The sequence below is a fragment of the Glandiceps talaboti genome, chromosome 5 (genome assembly GCF_964340395.1).
Source record: "Glandiceps talaboti chromosome 5, keGlaTala1.1, whole genome shotgun sequence".
NCBI classification, from domain to species: Eukaryota; Metazoa; Hemichordata; class Enteropneusta; family Spengelidae; genus Glandiceps; species Glandiceps talaboti.
In genome coordinates this window covers 8,884,616-8,905,000 of record NC_135553.1, presented here as the reverse complement: position 1 = coordinate 8,905,000, position 20,385 = coordinate 8,884,616, and the positions used below count along the sequence as shown (strand labels likewise).

At 36.5% G+C, this 20,385-nt stretch overlaps 2 protein-coding genes across 2 annotated transcripts in view; both read left to right on the top strand.

Annotated features, from left to right (window-relative positions):
• LOC144434925 (arsenite methyltransferase-like) overlaps positions 1-20,385 on the top strand; it is a 320,525-nt gene that overhangs the window by 154,701 nt on the left and 145,439 nt on the right. The gene's annotated exons all lie outside the window — the stretch shown is intronic.
• Positions 1,173-4,544, top strand: LOC144435237 (large ribosomal subunit protein eL38). Its single transcript, XM_078123819.1, has 5 exons — positions 1,173-1,209; positions 1,545-1,590; positions 2,731-2,791; positions 3,680-3,802; positions 4,461-4,544. Exons 2-5 carry the CDS (start codon positions 1,588-1,590, stop codon positions 4,484-4,486), a joined length of 213 nt encoding a protein of 70 aa, XP_077979945.1. The 5' UTR covers positions 1,173-1,209; positions 1,545-1,587; the 3' UTR covers positions 4,487-4,544.

Here is a 20,385-nt window from a genome sequence, read left to right as displayed (position 1 = left end):
TGTCATTAATGATACAAAGTACATACACCATATATGAATATGACATTGCCAAGACGCCACCAAGAAAAACAATAAACCATGTCCTTTGAAAATTAAATTAAACTTAATACATATTAGCTGATGTATGCGTGATTATGTACGTAAGAGAGACTAAGAGCGTTGGTCGTTACGTCCAACGTTACATATTGATTCACGTGATCACAACATCATATATTAGCCATTATGCTTGATAAAGTTAAATGTGCATTAGCTACATTACATGTACGTACATTTGATATACAGTTACCTTTAACATATATTGAAGCATTCACATTCTGTACTTTTACATTTTATGTATTTCCTTCACAGATGAATATAAATCAATATATCAAGTGCACTGGTAACTGAATATTCATTTTCATCATGTTCATCTAATTCGGGATCCTCAAGTTATTGACATCCAACGTGTTGATTCTTCAACTACACATCTGAAACCAGGGGCATTTTTGCAATGTGTATGTTACTTATTACAGTTTTCTTTAGTATTTTGGACTGATGATGTCTATACCTCCTAAAATCAATCATTTTTACCAAGGATTAACCGCGGTTAAAGGGTACAGCTTTAGAACCTCACAATTCCAGGCCAAACCACACCGTGCTGTCACGAGAGGGCGCAAAATAACCTAGTACCTGAATCTTAAGATCATGGGGCATTCAGCAAGACGTCCACGACACATTGTCGTAGTCTAACTTAGAGAGAAGTTGCATATATCATGGATCTGCCATGAATGAAAATCAAACATAATTATGCTATGTCCATTCTATTGTTTTCCTCGCACGATTTTACCTATCACTGTCGCTCGATTTGAGTTCGGAGCACAGACACTACTAAAATGAACAAAATAACACTATTTCTTAAATATGTGCTTCACTAGATAGAGCAACATTTCACATTTCAGCAGTATTGTATGTAGTCATTGCAGTATGTCATTTTCGAATATTGGCAGATATTCTACGCCATATTCAGCCATAACCTGTGGGATGTTGTGAAAGTTGCAACAACAACAAAATGTGAACATGGTGAATACTACATGAGGTCAGTAAACGGGAGAACACATAAAAACAATGTAAACTTTTGTACTGGCGTAGAAGGCGCTTCGCTATGCCGCGCGTTCTCGTTCTACATCCGGGTATCGATCCTTTTCGTATGGGATATTCTTCAGCTTTCAGGTGAGCGTAGTACCATGAACATATCGCCTGTCATCGCCATTTTTTCGACGACATCAATGAAATCCCGTATCAAAAATAGAAATTAGAATAAATAGACAAGCGATATGATTGGAAAATGCATTCATATTTTGCCAGAATAGTGAAATATTTTGAATTTCACAAACATTTCTGATCCGTACGTGAAATCCAAAATGGCGGCTCCCATTGGCTAAGTACGAGAAGTAAATTCTCGGACGAAGATTGCGTTTTGCCTGTGATCTGGGATGACATCAATCTGCTATGCTGTTTTGTCATTTTTGAATTCGTAACGAACCTCCCTTTTCATATTCTTACAGACACTTTATCATCGGAAAGTGAAAGCAGATCATATCCAGAAACATGGTAAGTTCCCAACACAGCCGTGGCACACGGCGTTCTGTCACGTTGTTGAACATACAAAACAGCAAATCCGATCACTAGCAACTACCATGCTCTATTAACGTGCTATAATCTCTGAAATTGTATTTCGACCATCTAAATGACAACAGTGAAGTTTTAAGATGCTTTACCGTGACAGTGACTGGTAACTGTGAACCAGAGTAATTATGCATATTTCTAGTGGCAGGCAGTTTGTTATGATGATTAAATTGGAATGTAATGATACCAGAGCTAGTGTGAATTGGTTGTATTTTCATTCACGGATAGCCAGACTTGATAGAAGTAGGCCTGTCTTGATGTACCCCACACAATCCTACTTGCAGACAATGTTGTTCTTCATGTCCCACACTTGGCAGTACAAATTTACAACTATCTATTTGGGTATAAAATAAACTTACAAACACCGTCCCTACATCCTGACGAGACTCCAGTCACAAAAAATTGCATATAATATTTTCAGGGTAATTGCCCTCTAATGACAGTTCATGTTTGTTCCACTACAAAATAACCCATAGGCCAATTTACAATGTTCCATAGTTGTCTATTTGAACTTGAAGTGTTACATTGGGTACTGATATCTTTGAAACTGGTCACTCTTGCTGACTATTCTGTTCATAGATGTCAAACATTTATCAGATTCATTGATGCTGTCAAGGTTTGCTATATACAAACAAATAACACCGCCAAAGCTGTATAAGAACTATGAAAGATGTAAAGCCTCTCCTGAGTGTAGAACTCGTTTGGTTACAGAGATTTTGACTCTTGTAGAATCTCTCGGTCGTTTGTTAGTATTTTTGACTCCTGCAGAATCTATCAAGAGTCTAAATTTCAAAGGTAACTCGGCATGAAAAAAAGTGTAACCACTGAAGAAACAGAAACATTCTTATCTTCTTAAAATATCCTGTGAAAAGTTAGATCTAAGACTATGATTACAATGAGAAGTAGAAAAAAGCAAAACACTCACAGAACCTTGTCAGATAAAATTTCTGGAGTGTGTGATTGGTAAATTACCCCTATCCCCTATTGACGCTGTACAGCTGTTGGAAATTTGTCAAAAACCAAAGCAGATTTTGTGACTAATTGAATTTTTGTTATCTTGTACAGCCTAAGCAGATTATGGAAATCAAGGACTTCCTGCTTACAGCAAGGAGGAAAGATGCAAAATGTAAGTATCTGTCGTGTCTTGCATGTTATGGACATGTCACCTTTGTAACGTTGTAGTGAGTGTTAGACTTGTGCTTTAGCTGTAGTTATACTTTCTAAGGATAGTCTGGTCTGAGATTACTATTCCCAAAGAACAACAGTATGATGTCACCACTGATTATGTCCTTGTCTTGCTGAAGGTGGTAGACAGACACAATATAGACATCTATTATGTCACTATACTACAATGTTGCAACCCTCCGTGTCTGCCATGTCACACTTTCTTTTGAGTAGCTCACAACAGTGAAAAGGTCCTTCCTTCAAACAAAACTTTTACATGTTTGTCGACATTCTGTAAAGGTTTACCTAAATTGATATCAGTGTTTATTTATTATCATATGATGTAACTATAATAGGATGAAGGATTTTGTATTAAGAAAACAAGGCATTTGCCATTTTTGGTTCACAGTATTTCACTGATGTGTGTTTGGATTTCTGGGACGCCTATGTATTTCTATATGTGATTTTAGAGGAAACACAGGGGGTTATCATAGTTTGCCTTCAAGCAGTGGTCTGCAAGTCGCCAGTATTTTTGCAAATGTTTAGGAACCTGGTAATGGAGAGGATGGAGAATTATTTTAAATTTGTGACATACATTTCCATACTTGTTAATTGGGTAAGTAACCCTGGTGAACATTGTGATCCCATGCTACGATGCACATTTTGAGCTTGCCACCCTTTACACAAACAATGTCGGCATTCGACTGACCTGCCCCCCATGGTAATCATGTTGTGGGGAAGACAAATGTCAAACACAAGCTGAAACACATCTGATAATATTTTTTATGGCATCCTAGTCAATGTAACTAACAGAAGGCAATCAACATTTGTACATTTCTTTGATTTATAGCTGTAAAAATTAAGAAGAACAAAGACAACACAAAGTTCAAGGTGCGATGCAGTCGGTATCTTTACACATTGGTCATCCAAGATAAAGAAAAGGCTGAGAAACTGAAGCAGTCACTACCTCCAGGTAAGAAGTCTTTCCTCGGATTGACAATCTACTCATCTCCAGTTTCTAGACATACAAAATGTAGGTATGCATGTCTAGGAGAACTCTAAAACTGCAGATTGTGTGAAGCACTTTATGAGGTTCATTGTGATTGTTTAAGGAAACATGTCTGTATAGACAACAATTGTAGTAAAGTATAATCACAAACAGTTAGCAGGAACCTTATTGTGGCTTCAAGTCCATAACCCTAACCTCTCCCCCAACCCCCAGCCCGACCTCAAAAAAAAAGAAAAAAAAAAAAAGCAACATCAGCAAAAAGCAAATCAACAAACTGATAAATGTTGTAGCATTTGCACATCATGACATTTCAAAGTGCTGGAAAACTCGTTGAAACTTGAAAGAAAAGGGAATTAGAATTGAAAAGATGCAGTTTGTGTCATATACATAGACATCTAGATAGATAGATACTACAAAATGTGAAATACAACTGATGAAAAATTTCAAAGCAATAAAAGTTACAGTTTCCCATACATATGCTGGATTAAGTGTCTAGTAGGTTTTACCTAATTATCACTCTAAGCAAAATCATAAGATGTTGCAATTTGAAGATTATAAGATGTTGCTTTTCTTATTTTACTGTAGCCAAAATTGTCATCGTTTCATTTTAATTTCTTCACAGGTCTGACCATCAAGGAGCTGAAGTAAAGTGTAATTTTGGCAGAGATAAAAAATTAGAAAATAAACTGGGCTTCTTTTGAACAGATTCATGTTGTGCATTGTCATGGTTGATGTGTATGTGATAGTTGTTTGCTTTACTATAGTTTGAGGGCATGAAGTTGATTACGTTGTTTGATTGAAATCAGTATTTTGTAATTCATTCATTGAATTATTAGAAGTAAGATAACAAGATGATAGTTTCTCAGATTACTATATAATGGTCAATTTTCCTTCACATAATATAGAAAACGTTGTCCTCAAACTTCGAAGTATTTCTTAAAAGCTATGGACTTCCCTTGTGTTGAGAATAATTGTATTGGCTGTCGTATGAATTCACCCCTGTTATACATTCTATTCACCCAGAGCCTGGGATACCAGATGTATAGTTATGTATATCAATGTTGGTTGCCTGAATGGTCTGCACCAAGACTCTATGAGCACAGAAATCTGTGCCGAACTCAAAATAACAAAAGTTGGCACTTAATCAGAGCTCGGACACTAGACTGGCGTCAGTTGGTTGCAATTTTTTTAAAGAAAATAATTATGGGGATACATATTAATAATTTTCATTATATCTAGAACGTGATCTTGTAGGTTAGCACATAGCTAAAATGCTACTTGCTCAAGTAAATCTCTTTGGATTACTAAAGGATGGAAATTATCACTGTGTGTCTACATAATTACAATGATTTTGATATAAAAAAATATAGTGCAAACAGACACCCCAGTCTACATGGACACAAATCAATAATGCTAACTTGTGCCCATGTGACCTACTTTGAGAAGCAGGGGATGGAGTTGACTTGTAAATAAACCCAGTCAGACTGATTGAATATCAATGAATAACTTTGGCCAATTACAAGTGCCTATCAATATGGAGTGGATTACCAATGCCATGCATGCTACCTTCTGAAATCACAGTTGATGAACGTCTTGACATATATTTATGAGACTTCGAATGCCCTCACATTCCAGGTTATAGAAAGACAAAATATTGTAGAGTTTCGCCACTAGGAGTGCTATATAGAGGCAGCGCAGTTTGCGACCAGGAAGGCCATTTATAGTTGAGTAGTATTGCATTGTCAAAGACTGCATTTGCACAACTGGAAGTCTATTACAGATTACCAGCTAGGCTTGGTGTTTAGGGCAAAAAGGCACCATCAAACCTGATAGACAAATGCTTGGGTTATTATACATTTAGTGTGTAGTGGCTTCCTACTTGAAAAATCAACGTGACACAACATATGGCAAGTCCTTGTTTGTACAATAAATTGCCAAAGCATAATAAATGTGTAAAATGTTTGTTATTGTACGTACAATAACAAACATTTTACACATTTTTTGGCTTATTGCAATGTATTAAGTGACAAATTCAGACTTGGACAATGTTTGTTTCACATTGATTTTTCAAGTAGGACGCCATGATAAAATTGTTTTATAAATTGAAAATTCAAAATAAATACCCAGTCCTCATCCATATGGCCACTATGTCTATGGTTGTATGACACATTATTAGCCACCAACTTGCATAGCCTTGAGGGGACTATGAAAATAACCTATGCCCATCCATGTGTGTGTGTGTGTGTGTGTGTGTGCACCCATCATTGGACAGCCCTCAGATCAATATAGTAGACAGCCTTATGTCTGACACTCACACTTTAATTTCAACCAAACCTGACACGTGTCGGACACAAGAAGCCTAAGGGTACACATGTGGGTGTCACTATCATTAGATGTGAGGAAAATCATGTGACGACAGTTTCAATGAATTTTCAGTGAATATAGCCAAAAACAATGTAATACAATATTCTGTAAGTGTGTACATCCTACAGCAAGGACGTTGCTTTTAGTACTGCGATTATTCCTTCTCTTAATAGCCATATGATGTGCAACCTTGCTAGACAATTTAAGCTGACGTTTCATTCAATTTTAATAGGCTCAGCTGATCCAAATCCAAATCTCAGTATGAATAGGTCCATGGACATCATGAATGACAGACAGTTAACACCGCACTCGGTTCATCAAAAGGGTTTGTCGGACAGATGTTTGGTGGCTAATTAATTAGGATTGAGTTCTTTGTCGATTGTTGGTTCGTACTATCCATGTCAGAGACATCTTCATCATACATAATTTAACTGAGATATTCAAAGTATTATGGAAAGGACTATTGCATCATGCTCATGGTGTAGTTCAAATATTGTCAGGAAAATTATTAGGGTCGAGTTTTTGGTCTTTTCTTCACTTAGGGACCGGTCAGTTTCTCCAGGCTGGAGAAACCAAAAACAGGCTGATCCTCCCCCTATCACTTAATTCTAATCATGATGACCCCTCCCCATATATATAATATTCACATGACAGGTATTTTTTTATCATGACTCAGTGTGGACTGCTTTACTGTCTTTCAAATACTTTATAAGATCCTGGGATAGCACTATCATAATTATAATTATTGACTACACAAGGTAAATATATTCCAAAGGGAGTTTAATAGCATCTTGACAGTGAAAGGTAGGGGGAATAGCTTGAGAAGGGAATATGTACATCTCTTATGGGGGTCCTAGGGGGCCTTCCCATAGAAGCCAAGGAGGTTTTAACTCTGAAAAGTCAATTTTGAGACTATTCAGACATTTTCAGAAAATAATGTCCAAGCTTTACAAGACAGCACCAACATGTAAAAAGCAACTACATAGGGTTGAAATATTTTTGAAATATAGTTTGATAGCATCTTGACAGTAAGAGGTAGGGGGAAGAGCTTGGAACTGGGATGTGCACACCTTATGTGTATGGGGAGGGGTCCTAGGGAGTCTCCCCCTAGAAGCCCTGGAGGTTTTTTACTCTGAAAAGTCAATTTTTAGACTATTCCGACCCTTTCAGACAATAATTTCCAAGCTTTACAAGACAGCACCAACATGTAAAAAGCAACTACATAGGGTTGATATACTTTTGAAATATACTTTGATAGCATCTTGACAGTAATAGGTAGGGGGAAGAGCTTGAGACTGGGATATGTCCACCTCATGTGGGGGGTCCGAGGGGACCTAGAAGCCCTGGAAGACTTTTACTCTTAAAGCCAATATTTAGGCTTTTCAGACCCTTTCAAAGAATAACTTACTCCATCCTTTACAAGACAGCACCATCAAGTATAACAGAAACTATTCTTTATAACTTACATAGAGTTGAATTATGTTCTTAAAAAGTTAAATGACATCATTATATACATATAGTAAAGGTCAGCACATCTATAATGGTTGTATCATTGGTAGGGGAGATTTGGAGTTTAAGGCAATTTTAGACTATCTTGGCAAACATTTCACATCTTTAAAAGACAATATCATCTCAAATTAGAATAGGGTGAAAATATTTAAGAAAAGTTTAATACCATCATGACAGTAAAAAGGTTGTGTGTGCATCTGATTGTTGGTTGAATGTATGAGTGACCTCTCGGGGTGAGGGAGTCCTTGGGGTTTTCCCCTGGAAGATCTGCAGTTTTTTTGCTTCTATTAAGACAATGTTTAGGTTATTCATAGCCTTTGAGTGAATATTTCCAAGCTTCGAAAAGCTAACGTAAATGTAAGTTTTGAATGAGTTTCCCATGTCACTTAAAAATTGGCCCCTTAACATTGGTATAGGGCATTAATATTGCATGTATGGTAAAGTCACCGGTATGTTAGAGAAATTTAGGTGGTCACATCTAGTGTATAATAGAAACTGGAATGAGATGTGGTGATTTGTAGTGTCAATAACATGTAGTGTCCAAAATAGAAAGTGTATCCATCCCTTCTGATAAGTTCATACTGACGGGTAGAACAATTTAGATTAACTTCTTTTATAAACTATCTATGAAGATTACCATTACGAAACCTTCAAGTTCACTTTTGCCCCAAAGGGCAATATAAGTGAAGTATTGATTGTGAAACAGCCAAGCATTTACATGACATGTTCTGTAACTAGTGTGGTAGCCAGGTAATATATGTATATGTATATGTATAGTTATGTTTGAACTAATAAGTAATATTAAAGAATTCATGTAAGAAACAGGGACAAGAACAAATATTTACATGTACCACATTTCAGACAAGGCTATTTGCCATTGTAGAAAAGGATTGTTTTCTTCCATCACGATCCAAAACACAATGACTCCCCCCTATCCACAATTTTCAAAACAGCATGACACCCCCCCCCCCCCCACACTGCCAATTTCAAAAACAGGGTGACCCCCTCCCGATCCCCCCCCCAGGCCGAAGAAACTGACCGGTCCCTTAGACATCTACATAACACATGTATTACAGCAAACAAGACAAAAGGCGTGACTACCTTGTCCAAGTACATGTTTTACTTGATATACATGATAAGTGCGAGTGTATTTTTTTTTATAAGTGGATTATTTACCCAAACCATAGACCCTCCACCCAGGTGGAGGGTCCATGCCCAAACGTATAAATGATTACACAATAATGGTAACAAAAAACAAAAAAGAGAGAGGTAAATGGGGAGTCAAGAAAGAGCTTACAGCTAATCTCGCCTGACCCCCGATATTGTACATTGCGAATGAAAACAATAAGAGGGCTCAGCCATCAAGGGGACTGAAACATAACTGGGAGAAGAAAAAAAAATATGTGTACACACAAAAGTCGTTTTTACTACATGAAAAAGTCTAATACAATAAACGAAAAGTCTATATACCTAATGTAAGTTTAAAATTGAATCACCTGTACTGTTCTACTAAATAGTTTCAAAAGATTGCCTTAAAATATTTGCATCTGTGTGTATGTATGTGTGAAATGCATAAGGAACTAATAAACCAGTCCGTATATATAGCTGTTAAATCCGACGTTTCGAATAAATATTCTTTTTCAAAGGAAAAATTGGCGAGACAGAGAAATGCCAGGTGAGAACCCGAACATTTGTATGTATGTGTGTATACATGTGTTAATGTATGAGTCTAGAAGGGATATGTTAGGTGAACTAGACTTTAAAAATGGCAATACTTACCTCGATTAAACTATAATAAAGTATAATGTCAATGTCTATGCACGCCTTCAATAATAACATTACAATTGTTCTCCTGGAATTGCTAGAATAATTTCGCAGTGAGATTACCTCGGCATTATTTTGTGTAATTAGATTATTTATAAATTACTAGGTTTGAGTTAAGTCAATGATGGATAAGTATGTATACAGTAAATAGGATACTTTCTTTTTAAATATATAACTAACAAAACATACGCCCCAAAACTTGTAAACCCAGAGACTGGTATTTCTTTCACAGTGACTGTTTATACCGCATTTTAATGGTTGCATATTTCTTCTATCAAAGAACAATTTTGAATTTAATTTGAATTGTGGGATTACTATTTTTCCTAAAGCACAACGGAATCATACAAACAGTCTAGTTCCACTTTCTCTGTGTTTTAAGTCACTTGGATGGTTATTCATCTGTAGCGCTAGTCTGGATGACCAGCCCATGGTTGTAACCATAGTCTGGTCAAATGCCCTTAATCAGAACACATTCCTGTGCCCCCTAGGCCTCCTGCTGTGTTCATATAAACATGATTATGTTGATGGGTCCCACATCATATAGTTCAAAGGATTGTCAGTGGAGTCCTGGTTGGACATAGGACATAGTCAAAACAGCTGTACCAAATGAATATTTAATGAGCAATGACCACAGCCCTTTATTACTAGTGACATGCTCTGTTCGAACTTTGCTCACCATGGGGTTGAGCCATAATTAACACCTTTCGTCAGGGTCTTGACTATTCTGTGAGTGAAGGTATAAATCGCAACAATACCGTATATGAACTAGACTATTGTAGCGCTGGGGAACGGAAACAACGAATGCTGCAGTACTGTGGCGAACGTTGAATTTCTGCCTCAGACAACCGATTTTACAATTAAATACGTTCACTGTAGGTCTACTTCTATCATCTCGAATCCGCATATAGTTCTTCGCATGTGACGATGCGTACGGGTTGTCGTTGGGTTTAGACATGGATGTATTAGGATTTAATTATTAATACATCCATGGTTTAAAGCACTCGCAACGAACCCATTCAGGCTTTGATTAAAATTTACCACGCTGTAAGTGATTATAAGAAAAATGTCGTTCAGTTTGACTCTACCGAACAACTCAGGTTTTCTCCTGCATTAACCATGATCCCATTATAGAGGGATGACTCTCACTGGACTTGTTGGGAGATATACTTAAAGAACTGTCCAGTATAAATAAAGAGTATTTTTATTTATTCGAATACCCAAAGAGATCGACAATGCCACGTATCACATATAGCAGGAGTATGTTAGGTGTTTGTTGAATCGCTGGTGATCATGCGAAAGCTTATGAGACTTTGAAATGAAATATTGTGTACAGGACAGAGCATAATCAACATTTATATAGATGTACAGTATATATATATATACAAGCCTCTTGCATTGTCCTTTTGTACTCTGAAATAGTGATTAAACTTTGATTTATGACCCATCATTAATATACTGATATTGTGCTAGGATACAACGTATAATATAATTGTTCCGATGTATGCATATGTTAATACGTGAATACGTCGCACTTGCAATAAATCCATTTTCACCGTTTAGTCGTATAGTACACATGATGTGCGTTGCTGTGGAGCCAGTTCGCAATCATATTAACGTTTTGTACGCAGAAGTGGGTGATATAGACCTATGTGAGCTTTGCGTACATGGTTTAGTCATAGCTTTTATGATCTAGTCGCCAACGTGTATGAACAACAACATCGAGATGAATATAGATGTATTATTCACTGATATGCGCTATGTGCAATTATGTAGTGTAAGCTTATTATGACGTGTGTGACCAGTGGCGGGATGATCACCAGGATGTAAAATCCATTATAAACTGCGGACAATGTCATCATCACTATCATCGCCTTGGTCAAACATTACTTGATGTAGCCGTCTTATTACTATAGTAATAAGAAGCTGATATATCCAGACACCCGACTTTTTATATGACATTTACAAATTTACTCGGATGGTTAGGTTGGCAATCCGCAATACATCAATGTTGACACACGTTAGGTATTTGGATTTTCATGGAAGCAAACGACCCCACTAGTATGACAGGGTTTGCTTTCAATAACAGCGTTGAAGGCAGAAACTGTTCGAACTGTGACTATTACCAGGTACAGTATGTTTTTGTTTGTTTTAAATCAGTTTTAAAAACATTTTCAGATAACATTGTTTTAAACCACACATATACAATAGAAGGGGACAGCTTTATCACCAAATACTACATCGTTCATTACTCACACAATAAGCTGATCGTTAAGTGTTACATCTTATTGCTGCAATTAATTATTGTGAACTGTGCATGCTCACAGGTGTCCATGCTTGTTTGTATTCTTAATATCGGCCTGAAATATCCGATAATTGACGTGAGAGATGTACGAAGGATCAAATTAACCGTGCCATACTATATTTCTGAATTGCCGTAATAAGAATTTCCGAAAAACCATATATTGTGCCACGTGGAATCAAATTTAATTTCGACTCGTCAATTATACACTGGAATTAACAACTGACAACTGTTAGTTTTCATGGGAATTATTCACGACAGGGGTCCTGACAATGTGTCTTCTTTGATTGTATTTCCATCTTACATTATATACATTACCAAACTTCTGAAAAGCATCAAAAGTCGGTAATATCAAATCGGCAAAATGTACTCCCAGACGGGCTGCACTCAGATATAAAACTTTAATTATTTCATTTCAGCTGGTGGGTTGATGTTTCACTATTAGTTCATCTACTGTTAGCAACGTCAAAATACACAAATAACCCATAAGCTTACTCAGTTGAAAATAATAATTACACTCTGTAGATTAAAAAAAATCTATTTTATTATGTCATAATATGTACATTGTACATAATAAATTCAGTGAGACAACTAATCAATACGAGATTATTAGTGTCTGTTAATATTTCATGACACAATCATTCCATATATTTATCATGAGATAAAGTACAGTCATCTCCTGGCTACCAAGATGAGACAGTGTAAACTAGACACAATGGATGACAACAAACACGCTGTGGCTAAGATGTCTAATCAATCTATTTGTAGATTTCATTTCCGTACTAAGGAGACAATCGTACCATGCAGGATGGCTGTCTTTTGCCGCAATACATCTCTAGTTTTAGTGGCGTTAGACTGGTGTATGTAATCGTGTACAGCTTGAATTTAGGAATTCGTGCATATTCAGATTCAATATCTGATTAATACGTGTGTGTGTGTGGTTGGGGGGGGGGGGGTGGGATTGAATGAAGTACTAGTAGTCTCCTGAGGCGTTCATGCATTAACGTCGTACCCACTTCCAGTCTATATTATTTGTAATTGTTAATTAGGCAAACACAAAATGAGTTATGTGTTCATACCCATCAAGCTATGCAGTAGAATATACAATAAACATGGTGAACGCCAGTTTAGTTTAAATAAATCGTTGTCTGGCTCAACAAATATCTTACTATCATTCCTACATTTTTATTTATTGGCTAGACAATCATCTTATTAACACTGCTATTATCTTATCGTATGGTATGACGAAAAGCTTATCAACATAATTTGCTCCATCTTACATCACACGTATTAATCAGATATTAAATTTAGTTTGGGTGTCAAATCAAACTCTTAAGGTACAAAATATTACAGCATAACCTCGCATAACACGTGAGACCTAATGTGACGTACTCAAAATATCTGCAGGTGTGCTTGTGGTATCCTCTATGAATATATACAGAAAAAGCACCATCGCAACAACCCCGAGTTGCTAACCTGGTTCGTTCACGTCACGGGGTTCTGTTCATAGTACACGTGTTTATCAAAACCAGCAAGTTTCATTAAAAAACACAACAGTGCGTGTACGTGAGTTTGTGCTCATGGAACGTCATGTCCTCGTTTGCATATGCGCGTATGTTTGATCTCAGTAAATACCAGTTACATGTAACTTATGCATGTGCTCCTATCTATATACATGAAATCATGCAATACTAAATATTCTAAGTAGTACTCTTCCAAGTGATTCGAAAAGAAACCTGAAAAATAGCATTTGAAAAAGTACATAAGACATGTTTATTTGATTCACTGTAAAGGATAATGAGCAAATCTAAAGAGGCATGCCTAGAGTAATTGTATGGTAGAAATATCGAAGTATTTTATCTAGACCCAACGTAATTTTGTAATACTAATACATGTAAAGCATTGGTCTGATTCTAAGTTAAGTTTAGATCACCATGTCCATTTTGTGATGACTGTTCGAATATTAAGTCATGTCGAGAAAAGGGACATCATGTGTTATGCAGGTGTATATGTATTTATGAGAGTGTACATTATATGTATTTGTGTATAAACAGCTGCTCACAGATACGATACAATGGTATGAATATCAAGAGAGAATGTTTATTTTCTGTACTCTTCATCTGTAGTAAACTGTATAAAATTACATCCATTCATGCATTAAATGCTGCATGGTGTGTATGTAGCATTGCGTATCTAGGCAAATTATGAAAGTCCATTCATAGCGAAACAAGTAATGGTGACTATGTCAAGTATCAGTAGAACCAGTGCAAGTTGCCATGAGAACGTAATGTCATTACGTGAGAGAGTGAACGATTCTTTGAATAACATTATTCGATAGAAGAGTGTATCAAAGTAATCCCGACGACGACTATGGCACTTGAAATTTATATTTTATGTTTTTTGTCAGGACGCGATGTCTACTAATTTATATCTTTCATCGTATGGTTTATACAATGTACATTCTGGTAAATGGAACAACTTCTACTTTGAACGAAATGGTTGCATTGAATTCGAGTACCACCATTGCATATTCTTTCTAATTATCAGACACAAATTCATGAACAAAAACCATGGGTGGGGAAAAAGAAGCCTTGCCGGTCCACTGACTACAGAGATATATTGTATTTCTTTCCCTGCCGCTGCTGAGCCATGGCACAACGCAGGTGGTTGTGGGTTAGACCAGTACAAAATAAAACTTATAGACAGACATATTTTTTTTATAATTGTATAGGGGATCTTATATTTTGTATAGATATATAGGGGTTTATATGTATGAACAGAACATGTACGCACAAGAATTGGGTCGCATATTGTAGTGCAAGTAACATACCATGTAAGTAAGGAGACCTGTAACTCTAGGTTTATATACTGTGCAAACGAAGTACTAAGGTACCAAATTTCACGTGGAAAATTTGACCCTTTGAGACAGGTGAGGAGTTCAAATGCTGACTGTTTTAAAGATTTTTAGAGAAGAGTTCTCTATTTTTTCTTTTAAAAATACGCGGCAAATGGAAACCTTTTCAGAGAGCCTTTCCATACGTTTTGGAGAACGCTAATTGCATTTTGTTACAGACCTAGCGACATGTTTTTCTTAGTTATGATTGCATTGAACACATACAATGTATGTACAAGTCGATTAATGTATTATTTGTTTTCGCATTCGCTTTGCTTACTGTTTGGCTTGGCGTTCGGAGCAATTCACTGATTGCGTTAAACATTAGTAAATATTAGTAATGTGTGTTCTCATGTAGGTAAAAGTCGATAGTACTGATATTTACTGTAATTCGTGATCTTTGAACATAAAAATGATGTACTAGTGAATACATGAATCTTGATTGATACTAATTTATGAGCATTAAAATTATGTTAAATTAATGTACTAATCATGTCCAGCTTATGGCGACCTTCCATTTCCATTATTTTAATTGTATTATAGCCAGTTTCATATTAAGTATATGTTGATATACTTGGTGAGCCTAATGCACTTTGAAGCCATTTGTCATCACTGCGGTACTGTATTAAACGCCCATAAATCCATATCGGAAAGCAATACTCGTGACATATATTAATATGGAATAATTTGGGCAAATTCTGAAATAGATATTACAGGCTAGTTCAGGGTCGCCAGTTTGCAAAAAACAAATAATGAGTCATGAATTATTCCCTCATACATAGAATTCCCCGGTGTGTTCATTTCGTCTAGGCAAAGGACTCTATAGTAGAGATCTGTAGTCAGTAGCTTGTATAGTAGTGATAATTAGTCAACGACGTCTATAGTCAGGATTCTATATAGTAAGCGGCATCTATAATCAGGACTCTAAATAGCCAGCTGCGTCTGCCACAGTCACGTTTCAGAGGTGTATTCCTTATGGATGGGGTGAATATATAGTGGAAGAGGTAAGCGCTTGGGCATTTAACGATATGTTCACATGTGAATCTATATTCCGTATAGTCAGGCTTAAAGACCCTCTGAAACTATATACTCTATTACACTAAACACCATAAACCTATATCGCCCTAATAAAGACACATAATATGAGCTGTCAGATGACAAAAGGGACCTTAACGCCATCCAATAGAAATCGAGTAATCGTTCGATTTATACGTGGTATGCGTCCACTGTAAATCTGCAGAGTCTCAGTGACAAACGAATCTTTCATTCATTCATGACTGTGTACTTATACTGTTATAGTACTTGTACTAAGTTATTAAATAGAACTGCCACTCACGTACTATACGATGTAAATACAGTAGTTAACTTAATTAGCCAAAATGAATTTTCATGCGGATTTTACCCGAAGTTTTTAACGATTAAATACATGAACAAAGGTTGTGCGACCGGGGTTAGTATTTCAACAAGCGGCGTTGATTTACTTTTATACGACAGGCTTGTGTCACATGTCACTTCATTTCAGAATGTCGGTCTTTGAAAGCTGGTATTACTAGATAGTAATAATAATAAATATGGTGCAATCTTAGTTGAAATGATGATATCGTAACATTTCTAGTCTTGAATGCTCTCGTATTACGTTATATTATCGTGTCACCAGCGCGATGTACAGTACTCATCGCGATCGAGGTCACTTGACCCGGGAAGTAGATTTTCTGAGGTCACTAGCTGTTCATGAAATTGAGGTCAACCTTGTTTACTTTGGATGCAGCGGACATTTACAACTGAAAATATAAGTATTGTGCCTTTAACTGTCATATAATTTAGACATATCCATAGTAGACATGAGTTGTGAGCGACCCGAGCGAGAAATCTACTTCCCAGATGAAGATCTCAGTCAAGAATTTTCGAGCAGCCAACACGAGTATGAAGTACCAGCGTCGCCGTCAACTGAATCCTCCGGTGATGTCAATATCAACGGAAACAGTATGTCAGGTACGCATGTTGTTGGTGATGACGAAGTTGACGATTGCCCTGATTCAGATGATATCCACGACGAGCTTAGTATCGATATTGACGAATTTTCGTCACATGCGGCATCACGTCTCACAGAACAATTGTCAAGCGAACGATCAATTAGTGGTGGTGAAAACGAGTCAGATCTAAATTCCAGTAGTACTAGTGATCGTAAGGAAGTTGAAAACAAAGTCAGAAATGGTTGTTGCAGTGCTAACTGTCTCAAAAACTTTGACGTTGGTGAAATAACTGCAATTAAACTTTCAATACTTGATTGCAACCGTGAAGTGAAAGATGCCATGATAATGGGTAAACTACTTGTCCTTGGGTTTGATCCAAAGTCATGCAATGATGACGACCCAGATGCAGCCAAGAAAAGAATAAGACACAAGTATGCATATGATGACAGGGAAGTTTGTAAGGAAGCATTTTTATTTTTACACAACATTACTTTGAAGTATTTGAAGACCATAAAAGCACATATGAGACAAAATGGCCCAGTCCCACGCATTCATGGAAACACTGGTAAACACCCAAAGCATGCCTTAACATACGAACAAGTTAAACACTGTGTTGAATTTATTCTTCGGTATGCTGAAGACCATGGACTTCCACAGCCAGCAGCCCCAAGAGGTACAGATAACAAACCACCAGTGCATTTACCAGCATCTGAAAATTATAAAACAATGCATGGCCTGTACTGTACAGCTTGTGATGAAGCCCAGCTGAGACCATTTGGATATGACAGCTTTCGACTTGTATGGCATCAGATTTGTCCTCATGTGCAATTCGCAAATCCAAAATCTGATGTTTGTCAGAGATGTGAGGACTTTCGAGAAAAAGTGTTCAATGCACGCACTGAAGAAGAAAAGTTGAATGCATGCTGTGACCTGACAACACACATCAATGAAGCTAAATCAGGCAGAGCATACTATAGAGAATGTATCAATGCAGCTAAAGAAGAACTGATCGATTATGATTTACCAATTGAGTATGATTTGCCAATTGAACCATGTAGTAATGATTTAATTTCAGTTCATTACACTTTTGATTTTATTGAATACAGGTCCTTACGAATACAATGAACGTCATCGATAGCCATGATAACAAATGTCATTTAATTTGGCACAAAAAACAATATTAGCCAGCATGTCTAGTTTTGGAAAGCCATCAAATACCATATTACGATTGTAATTAGTGGCCAACTTTGTGAATTTGTCATACAGCAAATATAATATATTCAATTTGAATCTGCAGCAGCTGCAAAAGTAGACGTTAATATTACTTAGTATGTATATTAATTCACCAGTCAGTAGATGATAAACCGGTAATTTCGATTTGAAATATGACACTATCACTTTACTAAGTGTACATACTTATAACTCAATCCTGTTTTTTTTCCACGTCTATGATCTTTAAGTTGTTTTCCATCCTTCATATATGTAGTCCGTAATACACAATAGCTTGTTATTGAAAATCAATGTGTTGATTTGAACACTATTTTGGTGTATATGTGTACTCATTTGCACACCCTATTACCAATGTGATATGACTTACAATGTAATAGGTAGTCAGATAAAGTAAATGCGGTGGTGTTTCACACTAATTGTCACAAAATACCAGGTTCTTTTATAACACAAGATAGTTGATAAGTGTCGTGGATATATGAGTTGATCACAGACTCATTGTTCCCATGACATGTACAGTGGTGTGAAAATCTCAACTCCTACGCTATATTTGTAATATGTCACTGAATTCGAGGCTGACTAGGATTGAACTGCAGGCGTATTGATCGACCCACATAAAAAGTGATTAAGAAAAGCATGGGGTAGATTATTTCATGTCACCTTTCCTATTCATAGAAGTAATTGCCTTACAAAACGTCAATAATACCAATGACAAATACATAGAAAAATAGATGTTTCATCATATCAATTTAGTATTAAACCTATAAAATCTTTCCTTTCTCTTACATGCTGTCAACAGCCATGCATGTCTTCAAAACAATGAAAGGGGAGTGTGTAAAGTTTTATCTCTTTGATTTGTATGTTTTGGACATATGTTATTTCCATGGCACTTCACAAAACACGACCCGTAATTTGACGCTAAGTGATACTTATGCCTAGGGCTATGGCCATGATTTTCTGTAAAAGCTTTCATGGTAGGCCATTGAAATTGTTTGCTATAATTGGACAAGCAAAATTTAAGAGTGGCCAGAAAGGTGAAATATTCAAGAAAACATAACTAATATAAGAGGCAATTGACCTTTACACTATTGTAATATGCTTAAGATAAAGTTGAGATAGATTTCTTCAGAACATTATCTGTTTTTGAAGAGTAGTACACACATCACGACATATGCGTAGACTCCAACAGATGGCGCGTTTAGTTCAGCTGGACAGGATGCTATGACTGGAGACGTCGATTCGACTTTACACGATCCGTTCTTCTTTTCTCAAGTTTCATTTCATTTCAAATATCTAGGTGAGTTTATATCAATATGTCTTACAGTAATTATTTTTAGTTTTAAGGTATTCGAAGTTTCAACTACACTTTCGTAAAAGAAATAGCTCCTGAACTATCGGTTTACCAGTAACTATACATGACATCTCCATACTCAATGTTGCTTTTGCAGGCGCAGGTTCAAATATCTGCGTGATCAATATTCATGAGTATCATGTAATTCTACCATATATCTTGGAGAGATTCTCCCAAAATTTGAAGTTTCTAGTAAGAAAGTGAAATGAAGAATTGCTTCAGGCGACAGAGATGGTAATCATCAATACTATTAATACCGCATATCTACATACTGTTCAAATAGTCTACCATTACATTACTAACTCTACAAGGGAGAAATGGGGCTTACATGGCTCATACCTGACATTAATTAAAATAAGCGAACTTAAATTTCGATCAAACCGTTGAAGGGTACTCTTCTCTGTATGCTTTTACCATTGCATCGTTACAAATTTCTGTAAATGAAAACATTTCGTATGTTAATGCTTTCGTGAAATGAGACAATTTATATGTATATATTTCTATCTTTATCTAATAAAACAGCTTCCGACAAAGATTGTGTTTTTGTCCTGGAGGAATGCAATAAGATTAATGTGCAATTAATAGTCATTGATTTCAATCAGAATAAAATCAGAGCTCGACATAGTATAGTAGCATAAGATTACTTGTATCGGCCTTAAGTCCTATCCAACCTGTTGCTTCTATAATTATTGTAATGTAATGGTACTGGTACTAATAGTTTGTATGTTACAAACAAAGTATACTACATTACGGCTTGTCAAGCTAGTAGATAGTCGGAAGAGGAAACTAGCCAGGCTTTTTCCGTCACCTTTAATTGGATCACAAAATATTTTTGTTTAGAATAGAATGAATTTCTTCAAATGTTGTATAAATGATTATTGAATCTATTACATTATGATATGATCTATGCAGAGAGAGAGAGAGAGAGAGAGAGAGAGAGAGAGAGAGAGAGAGAGAGAGAGAGAGAGAGAGAGAGAGAGAGAGAGAGAGAGAGAGGAGGGGGGAGGGAGGGAGGGAGGGAGGGAGGGAGGGAGGCAGAGAGAGAGAGAGAGAGAGAGAGAGAGAGAGAGAGAGAGAGAGAGAGAGAGAGAGAGAGAGAGAGAGAGA